The following is a 24595-nucleotide window of genomic DNA, read 5'->3' as shown; positions in this document are numbered from 1 at the left end:
TATATATATATATATATATATATATATTAATACACCACCCAAAGTGTATTAGAAACAGTACACCACAGAATAAACTGTAGATATAGGCTACACTGGATGCAGAGTATATATATATATATATATATATACAGTATTTCACAAAAGTGAATACATCCCTCACATTTTTGTAAATATTGTATTATATCTTAATGTGACAACACTGAAGAACACATTGAAGAAATGACACTTTGCTACGATGTAAATTAGTGATTGTACAGCTTGTACAACAGTGTAAATTTGCTGTCCTCTCAAAATAACACTAACGAGTCACATGGCACCGGGGAGGGAAAATGGCTAATTGGGCCCAGTTTGGACATTTTCACTTAGGGGTGAACTCACTTTTGTTGCCAGCAGTTTAGACCTTAACGGCAGTGTGTTGAGTTATTTTATACAAGCTGTACATTGCAGCAAAGTTTAATTTCTTCTGTGTTGTCACATGAAAAGATATAATAAAATATTTACAAAAATGTGAGGGGTGTACTCACTTTTGTGAGATACTGTATATATATATATACACAAGAATGTATATATACATTATGTACACCCTGTACAACCACTTTTAATTACAAGTAAGCCTACATTAAGGCTTACCTGTAGGTGATAGAAAAATCTCCTAAACCTCCACAGTTTAGGAAATACTTACAATAAAGCTGTGCACTGATATCTACAGCGCATGTGCACTTTAGAAAGGGCAGATTGTGCCGTTTATGAAGGGGGTCTTGCTGTGACTGGTGGCTAACGTGCCCAGCTTCGTTTTCAGGTAAATGACAAATAATGGGCTACTATGCTGTGCATAGTAGTCCATTATGCTTTACCTTTGCAGGGAAATAAAGAGGAAGTAAAACCCATCAGGATTTACTTCCTCTTTAATACACTGCCTGAAGTGTATTAGAAACAGTGCACCACAGAATGCACTGTAGATATAGGCTACACTGGATGCAGAGTATATATATATATATATATATATATATATATATATATATATATATATATACACACACACACACACAAGACTGTGTATATATAATTATTACACTGCCTGAATATCAAGTAAACACTGAATATATAGTCTATGCTAAATGCAGAGTGTATATATATATATATATATATATATATATATATATATATATATATATATATATATATATATATATATATATATATATATATATATTAGTATATTAGACTAACTAATATATATATTGGGACATCTGCTGTTACATGCACATGAACTTTAATGGCATCCTAGTCTTAGTCCGTAGGGTTCAATATTGATTTGGCCCACCCTTTGCAGCTATAACAGCTTAAATTCTTCTGGGCAGGCTGTCCACAAGGTTTAGGAATGTGTCTATGGGAATATTTGACCATTCTTCCAGAAGCACATTTGTTGAACAAGAAGGGCTGACTCTCAGTCTCCACTCTAATTCATCCCAAAGGTGTTCTATCAGGTTGAGGTCAGGACTCTGTGCAGGCCAGTCAAGTTCCTCCACCCCAAACTCGCATATTCATGTCTTTATGAACCTTGCTTTGTGCACTGGTGCGCAGTCATGTTGGAACAGGAAGGTGCCATCCCCAAACTGTTCCCACAAAGTTGGGAGCATGAAATTGTCCCCATTGTCTTCGTATGCTGATGCCTTACTAGTTCTCTTCACTGAAACTAAGGAACCAAGCCCAACCGCTGAAAAACAACCCCACACCCTAATCCCCCCTCCACCAAATTATTTGAACTAGTCTACAAAACATAAAGACATGGATGAGTGAGTTTGGGGTAGAGGAACTTGACTGGCTTGCACAGAGTTCTGACCTCAACCCGATAGAACACCTTCTGGAAGAATGGTCAAACATTTCCATAGACACACAAGACTGGGATGCTATTAAAGATCATGTGTGTGTAAAGTCAGGCATCCCAATACTTTTGGAAAAATAGTGTATTTTAAAGTACAACTATAGGCAAAACAGTTTTTCCTTGCTTTGGACAGAGAGGGGATGGATTAGAACACCTGTCAGTTTAAATTGCTGTATGTGACCCCGTCAGGGAGATTCACCCTCCCTATTTGTCCTGTTTACCATTATAATTTAAAGGGAAAGTTAAAGAAAATCACAAATTTTGGGTTGATCCCAGAAAAGTAAGACCCCTTTCACACTGAGGCAGTTTTCAGGCGACGCCTGAAAAGCGCCTCCCATTCATTGCAATGAGTTTCTTTACACTCGGGTGGTGCGCTTGCGGGACATTCGGAAAAGTCCTCCAAGCAGCATGTTTGGGGCGGGTTGGGAGCACTGTATACAGCGCTCCCAATATGCCCCTGCCCATTGCAATGAATTGTCAGCGCTTCTGAAGTGCCTGAAGAATACTTTGGAAGCACCGCAACAGGGGAGTTTTTGACCCCCTTTTTGCGGCCAAAAACAGCTGCAAAGCGCCTCTAAAATGAGCGGCGATTTACCGTGAATGTACGGGCGGCCCCAGTGTGAAAGGGGTCTAATAGAAGGGAATTTTTTTCCGATGGGCACACTAGTTCTGGTGACCTGGGGGTCCCAAAGGAATTTGCAGGGATTTTCTTTCACTTCTTGTTTTGGCCATGCAACAAGGAGTGAAGGTAAATTTCCCCAACAAGAAACAGATGGCAAAAAAAAAAAAAAAACAGACAGGGGTTATAACCTTCCCTCTATCCAAATATAAAAAAAAAAAAAAGTTTTGATTATAGTTTTACTTTACGGCCAGGTAGTTGACAGGCCAGCAACTTTCATACGATAGAAGACATCTGACCCTCTGCCGTATCAATCACAGTTATTCAATTCCTATTCTGAGAGGTTAATTTTAATCTATAAATGTTTAAATAATTCTATAGAATCCTTATTGAGGTGTCTGACAGCATCAACAAGAATGAATCGGAAATTACTTCATTGGAGCATTAAGAATGCAGTGGTCCACAACTATTTTTAGAGCCACAATATGGTATAATAAGCCACAGTATGACCGATTAATACAAGTTATAAAAAAATCCATATGTTTAAATTAGCAACCAGTCAGATACATACTTCTATGCTGATATTGCATTAAAAAGCCGACTGCTGGGATATGATTGGACATATCTTTAATTTTCTTCGATCCAGATTTTCTAAAACAACCCCAAATAATTTAAAAGTGATTTTAAAATAATTTTACTCCCATCCCCTTGCACACAAGCCACGATCCTCAATACTTGCATTGTGCTTCTTAGCCACCACACCTTACCCACTAAAATTGCTCTTCAACAGTATTTCTAATATACCCAACCTTGCCCATTCTGAAAAGGATACACATTCACTAATTTTGAAAAAGTTCAGAATAATCACTTAAGATAAAAGCACGGAAAAATGTAAACAAATTATGAAAAACTTATCAAATGTAATAATGTGACATGAGGAAATCTTTGCTGGGTGGTCTAAATGTTTGGGTATTGGCTGCACCAACAAGTAACATTAGAATCAGCCCTTGATTGACATTTGGCTGATGCTAGAGCTTGGGAGAAATGTACATTGCAGCAGAATGGATTCCTGTGCCCACACAGGTATTACAAAGCGCAATCCAGTAGGTGTAACTGTTAAGCTTCTTTTCCTATTATATTATCGTTTCCTCTTTGTAAAGCAGAAGCCACTGACACCACCTGTTTGTTGTGTTTATGGCATGCTTTTGTCTTGAACAAATACATGCATGGAGGTAACCATTGTGTGATCAGAAGTAGGCCATAGAGAAACTAAATATCCTATTTTTACATTTGTGTTCTTATGGTGTGACGGCAGAAAAAAGGCCAACTGGTCCATTGTGTCTGCCTCGTTTTTTGACACATACACTATATTGTCAAAACTTTAATGCATCCCAGTCTTAGCCCGTAGGGTTCAATATTGAGTTGGTCCACCATTTGCAGCTATAACAGCTTCAACTCTGGACAGAAGGCTGTCCACAAGGTTTAGGACCATTCTTCCAGAACCACATTTGTGAAGTCAGGCACTGATTTTGGACGAGAGGCCCTGACTCTCGCAGTCTCCACTGTAACTAAATCATTTTGACTATATATATATATAGAAAGGCCAGTATGGTGGCCTGAAATTATGGGAGGAGCCCGGTGGAGTATATAACCAGCCCGTTCGCCTATCTTCCTCGTCGGTTCCGGTGCGCGATATCTGATACGTCAGACATCAAGGGCCGACTATCCAGACCAGATGCAGTGAGCCTGTTCGTGAGTTCCCGCGTTATTCGTTCCCGTCTTGACAACTCGTCTTCCTGTACATCAGCGTCCGTGGGTTTCGCCGTCGGAGTGTCGTCGTACCCATCGAATTTGTCGTTTCACGTTGGGCCGGCTGTCGCAGGTTTGGCTTCGGCATCCCCTTTTCAATTATGTTTTTCGATGTACCATCAACATTCCCTGTACTCTCGACCCGCTCGCTTCTTTTAAATCGAATGTTTTACTGTGGCCCTCGTACGCATGTCACTATTTTCTATTTTCGATGTAGTCGTTGTCACTTTTCGACACGTTCGATTACGCCACGTCAGGCGATTCATTCGCAGGTATGGCATTCGAAACCATTCGTCTGCCCGAGCATTTCTATTAGTATCGGTCGAATCATTCGACTCACAGCCGACTGCTTGTTACGACAAGGCAAGCAGTCCACACGTTTCGCTTTGTCTGCTCCAGTTCGAATATATGTCTCTTCATTCATGCAGTTATGTTATGTATCTTATTTTATCTCATGTCAAATCATTTCACTCCCAGTCATTTCTACCGTTTCAAATCATTTCTGTCACTAGTCGCGCTCCGGCGCGAATCTTGTCGCACCTCTGGTGCACCGATTCGCTTTGAAGTGCCCCAGGGTTCGGCCTCATTTCTGTACATGCTCCAGAGACTGAATCACTCGCAGGTTCACGCACGGTCCCTGATTCTCATCTCTGTCATGGCATACCATTTCTGTCACTTATTACGCTCCAATTCGAATCCTGTTGCATTCCTCTATGCACCGATTCGTCCTGGTGTGCCCAGCGGCTACGCCTCATTTCGGTACATGCTCCAGAGATGGATTCTTTGTAACCTACAGTCCAGTCGTTGAATCCTGTCTCTGTCATGGGACATCATTTCTGTCACTTATTACACTCCAATTCAAATCCTGTCGCATTTTTTATGCACCGATTCGTTCTGGTGTGCCCAGCTGCTACGCCTCATTTCAGTACATGCTCCAGAGACGGGTTCTTTATTGCTACCATCAGTCCAGTCGTTGAATCTTGTCTCTGTCATGGGATATCATTTCTGTCACTTATTACGCTCCGATTCGAATCCTGTTGCGTTTATTTATGCTCCGATTTGTCCCGGTGTGCCCAGCTGCTACGCCTCATTTCAGTACATGCTCCAGAGACGGATTCTTTGTTGTAACCATCAGTCCAGTCGTTGAATCTTGTCTCTGTCATGGCATATCATTTCTGTCACTTATTACGCACCAATTCGAATCCTGTCGCATTCCTTATGCACCGATTCGTTCTGGTGTGCCCAGCTGCTACGCCTCATTTCAGTACATGCTCCAAAGACAGGATTCATCTGTTTGGTCAAGGGCTCGTCCCCTGATTCTTGTCTTTGTCATGGGTTTTTCATTTCATTTCACCTATCACGTTCCGGTACGAATAGTCACATCGGTGTACCAAATTCGTCTCGGCGTGCCCCAGGAATGGCCTCATTTCAGTACATGCTCCAGAATCCGTTTCGTGCTCGGTCGCAAGTTGTGGCATGGCGATCCGGATCTCTGTCATGGCAGGTTCTCTCATTTCACTGTCACATACCGCTTCCCGGCTTGGGTCCAGTTGATTCTTCAATGTTTGGATGCCTGCCGGGGGGCCTTGCTCCTCGGCCTCATTTCATTATAGATTGCCTTCAAAAGGGAAACACAGCTTCGTTTAGGCGTGTCTCGCTGTTTTCTCCACATACAAGCGCAGACTTCTTGCAATCGTTGCAAACACACATCCAAGCGTAGACTTCTTGCAATCGTTGCAAGCACGCATCCAGACATAGACTTCTCGCAATCGTTACAAGCACGCATTCGAGCATAGATCTCTTGCACTTATTACTAGCACGCATTCGAGCATAGACCTCTTGCAATCGTTGCAAGCACGCATTCGGGCATAGACCTCTTGCAATCGCTGCAAGCACGCATTCGAGCATAGACCTCTCGCGGTCATTACAAGCACGCATTCGAGCATAGACCTCTTGCAATCGTTGCAAGCACGCAGTCGAGCATAGACCTTTTGCATTCATTACAAGCACGCATTCGGGTATAGACCTCTTGCAATCGCTGCAAGCACGCATTCGAGCATAGACCTCTCGCGGTCATTACAAGCACGCATTCGAGCATAGACCTCTTGCAATCGTTGCAAGCACGCATTCGAGCATAGACCTTTTTGCATTCATTACAAGCACGCATTCGGGCATAGACCTCTTGCAATCGCTGCAAGCACGCATTCGAGCATAGACCTCTCGCGGTCATTACAATTACGCATTCGAGCTTAGACCTCTTACACTCATTACAAGCATGCATTCAAGCATAGACCTCTTGCAATTGTTGCATGCAGGCATTCGAGCATAGACCTCTGGCGATCATTGCAAGCACGCATTCGAGCATAGACCTCTTGCACTCATTACAAGCACGCATTCGAGCATAGTTCTCTTGCAATCATGGCAAGCACGCATTTGAGCATAGACCTCTTGCAATCGATGCAAGCAGGTGTCCAGGCACAACTTGTTGCAATCATTGCTGGTAGGCACTTCTGGCTTGCTCAATAGATTGCTTTAGGGAAGACCTGGATACCTTCCTAAATGTACGTTGTATTACGGGGTACTTATATTTATAGGTGTAGTTGATCCAGGGAAAAATCCGATTGCCTCTCGAGGGGTCAGGAAGGAATTTTCCCCAGCTGTAGCAAATTGGCCTATGCTCTGTTGGGGGTTTTTTGCCTTCCTCTGGATCAGCTGCGGGCGTAGAATTGGGTGTCGGGTTGTGTGATACCTTATTTATTTTGATTTGGTTGGACCGGATGGACTTCTGTCTTTTCCGGCCTGGCTACCCATGAAGCCTACCATAATTCCTTGCAGTCGTTGCAGGCACGAGTCCTGGCACAACTCCTTGCATTAGTTGCAGGCACGCATCCTAGCATAACATCTTGCAGTCATGGCAAGCACGCATCCTGGGTAACATCTTGCAATCATCGCAAGCACGCATCCAAACATGCATTCAAGCACAACTCCTGTAGTCTTCGCAGTGCACATGCGGTAACACGAATGGCTCACAGTCACTACGTATACATCTCCAGTGACAAACTCCCGGGCAATTGTCGCAAGCACATGTTTAAACACAACTTTAGTCACGCCAAGGCTCATGACTTAGCATAACTTCTTGCAATCATTCATTGGCAAGCACGTTCTCAGTGGCACACAAACTGGCTACACATCATTTTCAGCAGCACTTAATTGGCCTCTCGTCTCCCGTGGCTTTCTTACAAACCATTCACTGTTGTCTGTCTATCCGTCTCTTCCTTAGGACAGTTGAGTTCAGCTTCCGTCCCGCACCAGGATCATGTAGTCACACGCAACTGGCTTCTTCCTGTAGCACGCCCAGGCTATTTCTAGCCAGCGTTCAACATTTCTTATCCTTACAGTGCACGGAGAGCCATCTGTCGTTACGGCCCATACAGCAAGATCCCCACCTCGGGGCATCCAGAGGCATCAGCCCATAGCCAACGGCAAACGCTCGCCATCACAACTGCCATCTTTAGGGGCATATTATATCCTCGCATATTCTCCAGTCTAGTCGTCCAAAAGACACCTACAGTCCCTACACGGCATGTTGAGTTCGCTATGCGCATCATCCCTCTGGGTCGCGCCTTTGTGTCACACTTATTGGTTTTACTGTCCCTCTCACAGGATCCAGAGCAAGTCCTCAGCCGGGTTCCCGCGGCAATAGCAGTCCTGGCTATGCGGGAGGAATTCCTATCGTCTGGGAATGACGTCTCCCTGTTCATTCCCTCCGTGTCTTCCCTTTCTCCCCAGGTGATGACCAACGCAGCGGCCTCCACGGGCTTGCGGCTGTTTTTTGGCCACCTCTGGCTCGCAGCTCCCTGGCCTCCCCAGTTACTGGCAATTCCTGGCTGCGCCAAGGCGTCCTCTCTGTTGGTTATGTCCTTCCTACGTCGACTGGTCCAGCTCTTGTTGTTGTTTCAGTTCAACATCCATTCTTCCTTTATCCCCGGTAAATTCAATCAGGCAGCGGACGCCCTCTCCCGCTTTTTAACCTTGTCTCGTTTTCGTTCAGGTACCCGGAGCCGGACCAACATCAGCAGCTATCCCGGACTGGTCTCAACTGACCCTGGATTAGCCCCTCACCTCCTAGCGGCTACCCAACTCATTTGATCACTCCCTTTCCCGCAATACTCTCAAGGCCTATCAATCAGCCTGGAGGGCCTTTAACCAACTTCATCACGTATCACGGTACTGAGACGTCCCGTGTCAAGCAAGTCATAGCCTTCATTTCCTGCTGCCACTCGCAGTTGGCGTTATCCTTTAATACGATCCGGCTATACCTGACCGGTGTACAACATTTCACGTCCCTCCAGGACCCTACCGTACCCTTCCTATTTTCTTACCACGCCGTTCGGGCTGGTATGCGCGGTATCCAGAAGCGCCAGCCGATGGCCGGCACCAAAACGACTGCCTATCACAGGGGACGTTTAGAAATATGTCAGATATCCTGGCCACTTCACCTTTTCGGTCTCCACATTAGTGTCATTTACAAGCAGCCATACACCTGGCCTTTTACGGCTTCTTACGGCCAAGCGAGTTTACTTGTTGTAGCCTCACAGCACGCATGCTGTGCGAGCACTACCTGGTCCGATACGAAGACCATTTCGTCTTACACTTAGCAGTCTCCAAGACGCAGCAGCTTGGCTCGGGTTCGGACATACACTTCTATAAGTCCAACAACCGCTGGTACCCGGTCGCCTTTCTCACGCGCCTGTTGACCCTTTTGGCTGATCAACCAGGAATTAGTCCTCTTCTGCCATTTCTCACTAAACCTCTGAACGCTGCCCGGTGGAACGTGTCAGGATACTCCCGGGTATCCTTCACCTCTGTCCTACTCACATTATCAAGAAGTTGGGCAGATGGAGGTCCACCTGTTTCGCCCGCTACATACCCAATCCGCAAGCGGAGATGACCCAGGCCTTTGTCGAGCTCACCCAGTAACAAACTTGGATCAATAAAATGCAACCCCTACCTGAATGTTTTTGCCCCCTTATTTTGGTATACCGTACGTCAGACCAGGGCACACTTTCAGGTCCATTTCAAGTAAGCGAGTGTATGTTAACCTTGTTTGTCATCCTTATCCGTATCGGTCAGAGGGCTCCACACCATAAATAGAAAGGCCAGTATGGTGGCCTGAAATTATGGGAGGAGCCCGGTGGAGTATATAACCAGCCCGTTCGCCTATCTTCCTCGTCGGTTCCGGTGCGCGATACCCACCCACCCATCCCCTTTTTCAGGGCATTTCTCAAGCATCATACTCCTCATGAGAGTACTCATTTCACTCCATTCATATTCATTTCATTTATCACCCACTTTCTATCTAAGGTATGCCCCCTTATTTTGGTATACCGTACGTCAGACCAGGGCACACTTTCAGGTCCATTTCAAGTAAGCGAGTGTATGTTAACCTTGTTTGTCATCCTTATCCGTATCGGTCAGAGGGCTCCACACCATAAATATATATATATACACATAGATACACACACAGTATCTCACAAAAGTGAGTGGTCCCCTTACATGTTTGTAAATATTTTATTATAACTTTTCATGTGACAACACTGAAGAAATTACACTTTGCTACAATGTAAAGTAGTGAGTGTACAGCTTATATAACAGTGTACATTTTCTGTCTAATGAGACCAAGATAAACTTATTTGGTTCAGATGGTGTCAAGCGTGTGTGGCGGCAACAAGGTGAGGAGTGCAAAGACAAGTGTGTCTTGCCTACATTCAAGCATGGTGGTGGGAGTGTCATGGTCTGGGGCTGCATGAGTGCTGCTGGCATTGTGGAGCTATAGTTCATTGAGGGAACCATGAATGCCAATATGTACTGTGACATACTGAAGCAGAGCATGATCCCCTCCCTTCACAGTATTGCAACATGATAAAAACCCCAAACACACCTATAAGATGACCACTGTCTTGCTAAAGAAGCTGAGGGTAAAGTTGATGGACTGGCCAAGCATATCTCCAGATCTAAACCTTACTGAGCATCTGTGGGGCATCCTCAAATGGAAGGTGGAGGAACTCAAGGTCTCTAACATCCACCAGCTCCGTGATGTGGTCATAGAGGAGTGGAAGAGGACTCCAGTGGCAACCTGTGAAGCTCTGGTGAACTCCATGCCCAAGAGGGTTAAGGCAGTGCTGGAAAATAATGGTGGCCACACAAAATATTGACACTTTGGACCCAATTTGGACATTTTCACTTAGGGGTGTTGCCAGAAGTTTAGACATTATTAGCTGTGTGTTGAGTTATTTTGAGGGGGCAACAACTACTACTTTACATTGTAGCAAAGTGTCATTTCTACAGTGTTGTCACATGAAAAGATATAATAGAATATTTACAAAAATGTGAGGGGTGTACTCACTTGTCTCACTTGTGAGATACTGTATATATATATATATATATATATATATATATATATATATATATATATATATATATATATATATATATTAGGGCTGTGGAAATGAAAGATTAATTCCTTGATTAATCGATTCATTTTTTGATCAATCAAAATTCTTTTGATCGGTACCTCTCCGTCGGCTTCCGGGACTTTAGGAAGTTCCGTTGGAGATCCGGTAACGTCACTGACATCGACGTCACTGGATGTCGAAGTTCTGAAGTTCTGATTGAACGTAACGCGTACTGAGAGGAGCTACGCATGACGTCACCCGCTGCTGCCCTACGGAACTAACATGATTGTCAGCTTTACATGCTGTGTTTTTATCATCTTTATGTGATTAGTTTGTGTTTGAACACAAAAATTAAATCTGATACTTAAGCGGTGAGCACTTAGATCTTTTCTTTCTACCCATGACCTGGCATCCTTGCTGAGATCTAAGGAGACTTGAGAGAAGTTTATGGTCTGTGTTAACCCTTTTGATACCCGCTTGCATGACCACCTGTTTGCACAGGGGTCCATGCCATAAGGTTAGAGTGATTAGACCAGAGGTGGAGGGATTGTCACGCTACTGTGGAAATAAAATTGCTTACATCAGTGCTACAGTTTGAATTTAAAACATATTTGTGTGAACTGTAAAGTTAAGTCATGGATTGTGGAAACGAACTAGCGTTGGGTGATTGTATATAGTGTATACCACATTTACCACTGACTAATGCAGAGTTGCAATGCAAGGAGATCAGCTAAAAGTAGTTGGATCTGTATGTGCTTTATAATTAATCGAAATTAGTCGATTAATCGATAATAAAAAAAAACGATTAATCGAACACGAAAATTGTAATCAGAAACAGCCCTTTTATATATATATATATATATATATGTATATATATATATATACACACACACACACACTGTATATATATTTATTTTGTTTGTTTTTTTACTTTTTTTATTTAAGTATAGATTTATGTTTGTCCCATGCATATTTTAATCCACATGCTGTTCACTCTACTAAAAGTTTATTCAAGGCATCAACTACTTTTTCTGTAAAATAATACTTTCTATGATAAGCTTTGAACTGTATACAGTATTCTAAATGATGTCTAACATCCATAAGTCCAATCAGCTGGAGCGCCGACATCATGGAGCTCCCTGGACAGGTAAGTGCCTTAATTTTAAAAGTCAGCAGCTACAGTATTTGTAGCTGCTGACTTTTAATTTTTTTCACCCAGGCTGGACCTCCACTTTAATTACAGCAATGGAATAAGAAGGTAAAATGAAATTGGCACAATGGGTCCATGCAATGGTGATCTTGCTGTGAGGAATAGACCACAAGGAACCTGTAAACAGGGGTTAGTATCCCTTTTAGGTGAACCCTGTCTCTGAGAGGGTACTGTAGGTGGAGTTAACTTATTCACTTTTATTCCAGGGCTGGAAGAACTATAGAGCTGAGGTTGATGGGAAGAGATAGCCTGCAAGACATTAATCTGTAGGTTACAGTGAGTATGACCATACAACTGAGGGATATGGAAGTGCTGGTCGGCAACCCTGTGCTACATTGGGATTCCGACTGTACAGTTATACTTGTAACAGGTGGATGTGGGAGAGAACAGAGAACTCTGCACTTTGTTCTGGTTACAGTAAAAGGTTGAAATGGCTGATTGCATGTGCATTCCATTATTTCTGGAGTTTGGCCTCTGACCAGGAGCATGTAAGTAACTGGAGTATCTGAGATGGCTGAGTTTCTTCATAGTTCAGGTGTGTAGTACCCAATCTCTGTCCTGTTTTAAGAGGACGGTGGGAGGGGCCCTTGGCCAGCATGACCATTGCTGGCAACAAATCAGTTCCCAGCTAACAAACATCTGTACCTAGATTAGCATTGCTGTACTGCAAAATTTAGCACAGAGTTTTCTGAGAAGTTTTAGACTAAGACCTGGATGAGTTATTAATGTATAATGTTACAAGCAGTTTAAACTGAACTTATGCTTTATACATGTCAGGCAAGGCAACAAGTTCCCTTTAATTGCAGCCCACACAGTGGCTTATACTCACCTTCCCGTAATGACCAGCCCTCACCCTATCTTCCAAGCTATGTACGTGCATGTGAAGTAAAGTGATATACCTAGTTCTTTTGGTAATGGAGAGCATAATGTGAATGTGGGAGTTACTGCGCTAAGCAAGAAAAAAGCAGCTGCATAAAAAAATTTGACAAACATAAAAAACGTGAATGGTGGATAATGTAGTGCTAACAAGTGAACACATATATCAATATATAAGTCAAACAATGCATAATTCAAATATATAAAAGTGCCATATATGGAAATGTGAAAAAGTCCAATAAATTAAAAAATCTGTTTGAAGAGGCCTTATGCGTCAACCACGAAATGATGATAAATGAGCTGACACTGTCCGGCATGGGAGGCATCAAGAATGGTACATTTTCAACAGAAGAGAAAAGTATATATACTCTCACCAGAACAGGCGGACTCAAATGTCAGTGACAACGAGTTATAAAGGCAGAGGTGCCGGAATCGGCAGATAAACGGAACTCAAAGGGATCCAGGACATCAAAGCATGAATCCAGGGATGTTGTGGGTGGCCTAGCAACAAACCTCCGATGGAAGGAGCACCAAGGCTGAATCTTAGATGTAAAGAGACCAGCTGGACCACAGGGCAACTCTCATCCAGATGGTTATGTAAAGAAAAAATGCTTCCATGGTGTAGGTCAAAATATTGGGTTTTTTTATTTCTAAAAACCAGCATTTCTAAAAACTGTGATCACAGAATAGAATTCAGGTCAATGTGAGGAGCAATAAGCTGATCCCAACGTGTTTCGACCACAAAGGCCTTCAACTGGGGCATACAACAGCTCCCCCACATTGCTTGGATTTATAGACTACATAGAAATGAAAACCAGTAATTGAGGACCAATCAGCCCCTGGAGATTCCGAGGGCAATGATTGTAGCGGAGACAGTCACCTGACTATATGAACTCCAAACCTCAATGTGAGGACCAGTAGTAAAGGAGAATGCTGATCACATGGGGTCGGGAACATACTGGTCAATGACCTGGAAGTGTATGCTAATTATACCCGGAAATCACGCTGCTAACACGAGGCAAACACCTCGTTGAAAATCCGCAAATCGGTTATGTACGGCCATGTGACAGACTAGGACCAATCCTGACCCCAGGGGTCACAGATCACAAGACCGAAGCAAATTGCAAGAGCCTAGAACGATCCCATGTATAATCAGCGCTAACCCCTCAGCACAATGCCCAATCATCCATCCAAAAGGATCAATCGACAAGAGAACATCTGAAAACATGTTCACAACTGAACGGTATTGGTCACGTGGCCGGAATTGATCACAGCCACCAGAATCAATCCAATCATGTTGGAAAAAGGAAATCCCCTGAACACATGATCGCAACTGGAAGTTACTGGCCACGTGACTGGAGAAAATCGTGGCCACCAGAACCAGTCAAGTCACATGTCAAAAACCATCTGGATGAGCGTTGCCCTGTGGTCCAGTTGGTCTCTTTACATCTAAGATCCAGCCTTGGCACTCCTTCCATCGGAGGTTTGTTTGGTGGTCACCCACAACATCCCTGGATTCATGCTTTCAGATCCTGGATCCCTTTGAGTTCCGTTTATCCGCAGATTCCAAAACCCCTGCCTTTATGACTCGTTGTCGCTGACATTCAAGTCCATCTGTTCCGGAAAGAGTATATATACTTTTCTGTTGAAGATGTACCATCTTTGATGCCTCCCATGCCAGACAGCCCCAGCTCATTCCATCTTTTATTTATCATCATTTGGTGGTTGACGCATAAGGCCTCTTCAAACAGACTTTATCACATTTCCACATACACCACTTTTATATATTTGAATTTTGCATTGTTTCCCATATATATTGATATATGTGTCCAATTGAGAGCATAAGACCATCTCCCTCTTCTAATGTGAAAGCACTGGTGCTTGATGATTGGAGTCTCATTGCTGTCACATGTGGGTGGGGAGAGGGTCTTTAGACCTGTGTAAAGCCCCATACACAAGCTGAATGTTGAGCGCCATTGGTCAGTGTGTACTGCAGCCAGTCTGACAGAAGCCAGCCATTCGGCTGTCGAAGGGGCACCACCGAAAGAGGTCTGCCGACCAGCTCCCAATCAGCGCTCTCAGCCAATGGACGGAGTGTTCTGGCGGGGGAGCCGTCCCCCTGTCAGAACACAATAGAATAGCAGGAGAGACTGCTGTACTAACATTGGACCGTTAATACAGTAGCTTCAACCTGAGCTGTCAGTTTTTTTCCTTCAGTCCACTGGGTTGAACAAAAAAAAAAAACTAGCAGTGTGTACTAAATGAAGAGGTTATTAAAGTTCCAAAAATTCTCGTATGACAGTATTTTATTTGTATTGCATTTTCGGTTGAAAACTGTACTAATTAAACAAAAATTTACTGATATGGTATTGCACGAGAAAACTTTCCGTGCTCATCCATGAACTGTTGGTTCTCGAAAGCTGTGTACTAACGATCAGATTATCATACAGTCACTACGAAAGCAGTATTTTCGTACGATTTTTTGATTATGTTTAGGGGCCATTAAAGCGGAGTTCCAATCTTGCTTACATTTTTTTTATTTTTTTATTTTTTTTCAATTCGTACATTTATGTAATGAAAATGTAACACTCACTTCTTTTATCCTATATATATATCCCCCCGATGTCCGCTTTCAAAACAAAAACAATGTCATATAATTTAGTGATGGCATTTTTCATCTTGCCTGTGGGCATGTGAAGCCCACAAGCAGACAGTTCCAGATACGGTGCATGCTGAGTTACCAGCATGCACCTCCCGTTCCCGTGCATGTGCATTATGTACTATGTGCAGCTTTCAACGTTGCCATCACAATGGTCGGCGGCGGCGGAAGTGCCCGCCCCGTTGTGATGGCAATGAAGATAAACAAGATAAACGCCTCCAAGAGGTGCTAGCGTCATTGCGTCACTTCCGGTTTCCGAAGATCACGATAATTGGTGGCGGCTAGCCACACTGACTCCTGGGAAGAGTGATTCATAGCTCTCAGGAGACAGTGCACCACCCCAGGAGACAATGCGCCGCCGGATATGACGGCCATACCCGCGGGTGTCTGACACAGGAAACGCCACATAAAGCCTAAAAAGGTAACCCTTAGGAAAAACATAAAAACAATATTGCCATTTGACAATTTATGTTATGCCAGCTTGGTAATAAGGTGAATTTGTGAAATTGTGTGGAACTCTGCTTTAAGTGACAAGTCAATGCCTTCTTTTCATCACAAAAGGAGCAGCAAAAGTGAGATAAGTATAAAGCTGCAGGCTGAATGGGCCCGATAAGCAATAAAAATAATCCTGCCCTATTCATTGTGGTGCTCATCATACATCATTGCACATGCCACACAACAACTGCTGCAAACTCTCTCAGATTGACATTTTCTTCTGCTCATTACATTAAAAAATTATTTATTCCTATGTTCATCACCTCCCTGTAACAGTGAATAGGATTGTTTTTGCAAATATATACCCGTATTTATCGGCGTATAACACGCACAGGTGTATAACACCCACATTCATTTTAAGATGGAAGTTTCAGGAAAAAAAAAACATACATTTTTGTATTGGCGTATAACACGCACATGCTATTTGCACCCGATTTTCATGGTGAAAAAGTGAGTGTTATACGCCAATAAATACAGTAGTACATATGTTAAAGATATCCAGCCAGTAGAGTTTGCAGTGGCAGCTGCGTGGTAGGAGGGTGGACAGCAGAGTACATGATTGGGGGGGGGGGGGGCGAGGTTCTTGGAAGAAGAACCCAAGAAGTTCTTTGAGGGCAACATAAAGATTAATAGTAAAAGTAAACAGCTATCATTGAGGCATGTACAGTATTCTACAGGGAAATGACTGTAGAAAACAGACAGCTAGGATCACAAGATTTGGGCACATGATTTCCCTCTAACATGAAGAAGTCATGAAGCAAAGGAAAATTATGGCTGTGCAAGGGTTCGTGAGCACATGGGAGAAAGAGGAAGAACTGGTATTTTGTAATGTGGTATTGCAATACATCTGAAAGTAATACTAATAAGCACAGCTATTTAGAAAATGACTTGAACTGGAAGCATGTGAATGAAAGAGGAAGAACACAAATGTTGAAACGTCTTATTGAAATGTATCCATGTTTTTAAAATTTGCTAATATGCTGATTATATTATTATATTATATTGGCATATGTTTGCACATCAAAACTGCAGACGCAGCCATTGTTACTTTCACATCAGGGATGATGTCTATACATTTTGAAAAAAAAAAAAAACAGACAATATACATTTCCTAAATTAAATACATTTAACTAAGTAGGTATTTCAACTTATATAGAAGTTTTTTTTATATACAAAATGTATATCTTAAGTTATTTATATATATTTCATTTACAGCTGTTTAATTCAGAAGAAAATGAGGTTCTAAAAATGTAAACAACAATTCCGCATTAACATTCACTTTTCAAAATGAACTGTGCGGCTTTTGTGCTTACCTTTGCCAAAGACGCCACCGTGAATGTCAAAAGCCTGTAGTTTCACATCCGCTATTGAGAGACTTAAATTACTGGCCAGCTTTACTGTTGGTGTGGTCTTACATTTTACCGCATAACCAACGTCTGTACTTAACAGCTTTAGGTTTCTAGCTGTACCATCCCAGTGTTCTAGGAGCAAAGAAGAAATTCTGATAACCTTAGATGGCAGATGATGAAGATGCAAAGCATAGACGTAGCTTAACTTGAGGATTAACAACAGAGACTTTAGGAGGAAAATCGTGTGTATGATGAATGGGAAAACTGTCAGGCGTGCTACCACTACAATGTAGAATGTAAATGAATGTGTACCCAGTAATATTGTCTCCTAGCTGATTTAATACATTCCTTCAAACGGAGCCTGTGCCCTGTTCGTGCTTTGTAGAAGAAAGCAAGAACAGTATTTTAAAATGAGGACCACTGGTAAGTATTCATTTTGGGATATGGAATAGCATAGGGGAAGTCTATAAAACATTACCTAATATGAACTTACACTTGAAATTCCCCACAATGCCCAAACATACAGAGATCAGGAAGAACAGGTTCCCAACAGCTAAAAGGAGCAGCAGGGCAGTGACGGAAAGGTGTGCCTGTGCTGCTTGGAGGGGAGGCAGACAAAGTGAAGATTTATATATTAAAGGGACTATTTAGAAATTTTTAATTTTGCCTAAGCAGTACACTGAAAATGTGTCTCTTTGCCTGGAATTCCTCCTAAAAAAAGGGTAGTGCCTAGGCACTCAAGGGCCTACAACCTTATAGCTTTACATCTGCAGTGTTAGATTCAAGGACTGCTACCTCTGACTTCTAGTTTTTAGGAGATTCAGATGCCATGACTGTGCCGCTCACTTTTCTTTCTGGAGACTCTGACTTGAAGAATTAAAAGTCTTGCTCTAACAAGATGGCTGCCTCCACACAGACATAGTGAAGAGCAAGGCATGGTAAGTCAGTAATGCGACAAGGATCAGCTGGAGAAAGTCTATAAGCATAGCCAGTGACTAGTCTCAGGCCCATAGGTGTGCGCAGCCTATTGCATTAGGGTGTGCCCCCCAAAGCTCAAACACGCATGCCTTTTTCTGCAGCCTCAGCTGCACTGGATAGTGAATGAATGGGAAGTGTTCTGTGTGGAGCCTGTTCATCCACAAACTGAAACATAGTTTCCTATGCTTCAGTTATGATTGAACACAGTGAGTGAGTGTTTTCACTGTGTTCATTAAGAAAAAGAAGAGGTTGGAAAATTACATATTGATTAGCTCCTTCCCCTGTTCTCCATCCTGAAACCTCCCCCGCAGCAGCCAGGGGGAGAGAAGAGGAGGAAAGCCAGCAGCACTGCAGTGGAGGGGATCAACATGTGGGAAAACCTGGGCAATGGGGGAATCAGCACCGCACACCTGGCACACTCCCTGTGCATGCCTATGCTCAGGCCTCCTGCCTGTCTTTTGTTGGGTACAGTTTCCATTGTTCAGTTTCTCTTTTAAAGCAAAATCCAGTTACTTTTTCCTGGCAAAGTACTGATTTGATTTCAAAGTAATATCTATTTTTTATTTTAAAAAAATTGTGAAATTAAGGCAAAAAGAACAGTGTGTGGCTTTTGTAATTTCACACAGTTATGTATGTAGGACATTTAATATGACTTACCGGCAGAATTCCAAGTAAAATTCACAGAAACTTCATCAATGTAGTATATTTTCTTCTCCTGCAAGTTGTGTAAAAGAAACAGACATTTGTAAGTAAGTTCTGACATTCTTAAACTAATTGCCATCAGCTTTATCTAGTAGTAGTTAAGTCAGACAGTTCCAATCTCAGACGGTTATGCAGGATCCAGCCGAGATTCGACCAAATGTACCCAGTTGATCAATCGATCATCTTGGGTACAACCATCCTCCCGGATTTTACTTGTCACTTTACTTGCTACAGCCGCTAGCAATAATCACTGTCTTCTCCGGGAGGGGGTGGCTTCCCCCAACCCCCGCCAGGGGAACACAATGTACCAGCAGGAGGGATTACCCTGTTAGATCTGTCTGTGCTGACTGGGGAACTGTGCAAAATTCTTCCCAGCAACCCGTTGTTGCAGGAAAGAAATTGGAGAAAATCTATGGCCGGCCTTAGTTCATTCATTGCATTCAGTGCATACAACTGCATAATGTTCTGTAATGTTGAAGAGGTTTTGGTAAATTATATAAAGGCATGTCTTCAGTTCTAATGAGTGGTACAGTCACTTTAATCCAAATCACCATGGAAAGGCAGATGATATTGCCTAAGAACAGGATGAGAGGCATAAAAGTTGCAGAACCACCTGTTCTAGTTGCATTATCTCATCCTTGGTATCGGGAAGACTTTATAGGTGTTAATACTTTGATATACATGGCTGATGGCATAGTCTGAATTGTTGTCAAAATAGCAAAGTAGCCAAGAAAAATAACTTGGTATATGCAGTGCAGTTCAAACAAAAGAAATGCATCACTCAGAACAGTGCCTTAGTATAAAGCTGAAAGTTGCAGTCTGGGTGCTAAAGCTGTGGTGTCCTCCCATCTACCAAAAGACATTATGGTCAACGGAGAATGCTTGGGTATGTTTGGAGTGTGAGGCTTCCAGTTTGAGTCCCCCCCCCTCCTCTGTACATTCTGGGGCTAGGGTAGTGGGGATTTATTCCCCCTCTATTTGGGGTTAACAGACAACATGTTATGATAATGTTTTAATTATGCTTTGCTTCTGTCTAAAAATTAGTTATGAGTTTATATATTTGGCTCCTCAAGAAGTGGACTACGTCCATAAAACGTGTTGAGCTGCACAATGTGGGAATGGATCATCTGTTTGCAAGAGATATACTGTTCCGTTAACATGATTACCTTGTCTTGTTTGTTTAACCATTTTTGAATTTTTTTGGAATCAAGTGGGCAAGCAATGGCTTTTTATGGAAATATTCAGGCTGGGTTCACACTTAGTGTGGACGTGGCTCACAGCAGGGGTCCGATGCATCAATGTTCTCCGTTTCAGGGACAAATCAGCTCAGAATTTTTGCGTAAATTCAAACTTGAAACTGAGCCAAAGACGCACAGGACCATAGTGCAATCCACTACGCGACCACCACGGAGATGCATGAATGGGCTCCACTGAAAGCCGATCACACTCTCCTGTCATACGAATTGGAAAGCCACATCCAATTCGCACTAGTGTGAACTCAGCCTTAAAAATAAAAAATATCTATATGTTTTTAATAAGATAATTGTTGTGCTTCAAAAATCCATTTTTTGCTAAATTCATCAACCTGCTGGATGCATGTAATGATTTTAGATGGAGTAGTACACCCTCTGCATTTATTAACATTCAGGTGCATTCTGTTTAATTGCGTTCGGAAAAATAGAAATCTGTGCATCCAGGGGCAGACTAAATAATCTAAACCAGGGGTCTCAAACTGGCGGCCCTCCAAGTGTCGCAAAACGACATGTCCCATCATGCCTCTGCCTATGGGAGTCATGCTTGTAACTGTCAGCCTTGCAGTCCTTAATGTCAGCTGGAGGGCCGCCAGGTTGAGACCCCTGCTCTAAACGCACGTACAATATAAATACAACTATAAACATAACGTCCCAATTTAAAAGACAAAAGAGTCACTGTTTGACATTAACCCATATCATAAAGTTCCCAGAGCGCAGGGACTACATTGTTTAATTTTCACAGCTGTCAACATAGCTTCTGTTTCTTCCTCAATCATTTCCTATAAATAAAGAATTTATTTTAAAAAAATCTTTCGATTTAGCATTGCACACAATCTGGTAAACTGTGATGTGCATGTTTATTTTTTTAACTGGACTTCTGTTCAGTATTCATTACTAAAATTCCTTCTTTGTGACTGTCAGCCACAGGCATATGACCATCCAAAAAGTGAAGTGGTAACTTAAGGCAGGAAATGAGAGTTCTTTTCAGCAATGTTGAGTTAATATTTAACAGCCAGCTGGTAGCATTTCAAAATGAGAAAATTGAGAAATGTTCACTTGAGAATTCTTGCATATTGCCTAAATTTGACGACAACTAAGAAGTATGAGAGGCTCACAAGTAAGCTTAACGATGTACTGAATGTCCCACATTTAGTGTCAATGGCCCATTTATGAGATTAGCACTACTATTGTTCCCTCAGGTTTACTCTACTTTTCCTGCAACAGTGCTATGAGTACCACATTGTAATATATTCATTGTAGATAGGTATAGGTTTAAACATAAGAAATATTAATTGCACCCAAAGCCCCATTTGCAATGTTATCTGCAGCGCTGACATTATAAATAGCTGCTGTCATCCACATCTGAGCTATTTGACCTCTTCTGTTTAACAGTAGAAGATTTTGAAGCGATGATATTCATTGTCATTGATGCATTACTGAGGTTCACAGACCAACAATTAGCAGATTTATTTCTTGCAATAATGAAGAGCTGGAGAACCTCTTAGCCCTTGTACACACTGTTGGACATTCCGACAACAAAATCCGTCAGATTTTTTCAGACGGATTTTGTCCAAAACTGGTGTTGCATACACACGGTCAGACAAAGTTGTCAGAAAATCCAATCATTCTTAACATGATGACGTTATTTAGTTACGACGGGACTACGTTCACGCTAGTAGCCAATAGCTTTGGTCTAGGAATTTGATCTGAGCATGCGCGGCACTTGGTCTGATCGGAATTCTCTACAAACGATCGGACAAAGTCCGATTGGATCATGTTGTCGGTAAATTTTTATATCCAGCTCTCAAACTTTGTTGGTCAGACATTCTGATGGAAAAAGTCAGATGAAGCCCACACACGGTCGGATTATCCGACAACACGGTCTGATCAGACATTTTCCGTCGGAATGTCCGACCGTGTGTACAAGGGCTTAGTGATAACAGTGGATATTGGAACTTTTAACTTACTCACAGCACGTTAGAATGGACAGTAAGTTCAGATATAAAAATAATTAAAAGAATAAGGAAATGGGGCATACTTAACATACTTGACATGACATGGCGGAAACCTTATAATAACTTTCTGGTCTTAGGGACCCCAGCTAATATTTACTATATCTAAAGTATAGCTCACAGTATATTAGCCTGATGGTCAGTGGAAAGAATGCTCCTTACATTTGTGACCAATAGGATGAATCCCCCATTATAGGTAAAAAATCATTAGTTTTAAGGGTTACTTTAATGAGAAGAAGAATTTGTTCATTGCTCAAGGAACCCCTGGATGAACTCTGGCTGAGAAAAGCTTCGACAGACACCATAAGCCTTCAATGACAGATTCTAACTTAATTCATTTGGATTTTCGGACGAATGCAATTTTTTAACGAAAAACGAAATAAATAAAAACGAATTTCGGGAGTAACTAAATAAATAAATTTTTCGGACGAAAACGAAATTCCGAACGAAATATTTCAGTGTGCACGTGTCTATAAGCCCTTGTACACACGGCCGGAGATTCCGACGGAATGTGTCCTATCGGACCGTTTTGTCGGATATTCCGACTGTGTGTGGTCTCCATCGGACTGTTTCCGTCAGAGTATCCGACGGACCAACTTTTCCAACTTGCCGGTAAAATTTTCCGACAAAATGCTCCGATCGGACATACTCCGATCATGTGTAGCCTACCCCGAAGGACAAAGTGCCACGCATGCTCAGATCAAATTCCTAGACCAAAGCTATTGGCTACTAGCCTGAACGTAGTCCCATCGTAACGAAATAACGTCATCACGTTATGTACAATCGGATTTTCCGACAATTTAGTCCGACCGTGTGTATGCAACATCACTTCCGGACCTCTTCCGGAATTAATCCGTCGGAATTACTCCGACGGAATTGGTTGTCGGAATCTCCGACCGTGTGTACAAGGGTTTAGACACAACTCATCGGGGCTAGTTGCATGTTCTAGCATATTTCAAAGCCATCTCATTGCACTTTCAGAGAGTTAAAATTACTGTGCAAATGGAACCTCGCCCTTTCGCAATCTGATTTGCTCTGTTCTGGAGATTAGAGGATGATATTATGCAGACCCATGCTAGTACTAGCTGTAAAAAAAAAAAAAAAAACTTAAAGGAAAACTCATTTCAGATAAACATGGGGACTGCCACTGCTGAACCCTCCAACTGAAGGTCAACATACCATCCAAGTAAGTAGTTTTTTCAGGGCAGCAGTGGCAGCCCTGTGTTTTTCTCATGACAAGTGTGCTTTGTTAATCTTTAATAATTGCATACCTGGAATAAATTGTGATCTTTATATCCACCCAGAGCTCAGTGTTATATACACAAAGTATTGTTAAATGCAAACTAAGCATACCTTGACAAAAACAAAATGAATAGATCCTTGTGGAAATGTCACGATAAGAGTTGCTGTGGATTCATTACAAGTGCCGTTTCCCGTAGTGGTTTCCGGGTTCAAATTAAAATACCATTTGACCTGTGAAAAACAAGTATGAGAGCTTCTGTAAATGACTGAAATGTTAGCACATTAATTCTCATAAAGTTAATAAAGATGGTAAGGGTTTTCAATGAAAACAAGAATGAGAACATCATTTAATGACTGCGAACACAATACCAGATGATCATAGTCCCTCTATTGCTTTGAACCGTGCCAAAAACAAACAACAAGCCTACCAAAACAGGAAACCTCTTCAAAATGTAAAGCAAGTTATATGCATGTAATAGAAGTTACATACTTCTGTCTCTACTGCTGAAACGTTTATGTTTATAAGGTATAGACAGGCTTTAATTGTTTTTTTTTTCCTTTAAACAAATACATGGGAATTCATAAAGGCTGTCATAGACATCCTTTAGAATTTAATCGGTGCTTGCATCTAATACACAGTATGCGCATGTCATGGACAGGTACTGTACATGGATCTGTCCATGCCTGTACTGGAGTAGGAACTGAGAGACTACTTCCTCATTAGGGTCTCTTCACTTTTGACATACATGACAGCTTTCCAGCACAAGCATCACCCACTCTGTACACCAGCTCAGAGTTGATCTTAAAATTGTTGTAATATGTAAACCTCAGACATGAAATATGAACAAAGCATTTCCCTCTATATTGTGTACTTGTCTCAATTATGAGCACCAAGTGTAATTTCTGTCTGCTGCTTCATTCCTATGCTATTAGCATGAGTCCCTTCTGACAAGTTTCCTGACACCAAGAAAAAACATGGGGACAGGGGAGGGAACTCCAACAGATTGACAGCCTCATCTCTGTTCCTGTGAGCTGTGTGGAGGGGGGTGTC

General features: G+C 42.2%; 1 protein-coding gene across 3 annotated transcripts in view; it reads right to left on the bottom strand.

Annotated features, from left to right (window-relative positions):
* The window catches only part of LAMP3 (lysosomal associated membrane protein 3), a 70922-nt gene that overhangs the window by 18880 nt on the left and 27447 nt on the right, over window positions 1–24595 (bottom strand). For all 3 annotated transcript variants that reach the window (XM_077487893.1, XM_077487892.1, XM_077487894.1), the window contains 3 exons: window positions 23656–23775; window positions 18993–19050; window positions 17322–17489 (listed from right to left, as the gene is read on the bottom strand). In XM_077487893.1, the coding sequence (XP_077344019.1) occupies window positions 17322–17489; window positions 18993–19050; window positions 23656–23775 (346 nt within the window). The remainder of the gene's footprint in view (window positions 1–17321; window positions 17490–18992; window positions 19051–23655; window positions 23776–24595) is intronic.

The sequence above is a fragment of the Lithobates pipiens genome, unplaced genomic scaffold (assembly GCF_037356315.1).
Source record: "Lithobates pipiens isolate NorthernLeopardFrog02 unplaced genomic scaffold, aLitPip1_a1.2 Scaffold_18, whole genome shotgun sequence".
Lineage (NCBI taxonomy): Eukaryota > Metazoa > Chordata > Amphibia > Anura > Ranidae > Lithobates > Lithobates pipiens.
This window is presented reverse-complemented; position numbering and strand designations above follow the sequence as displayed.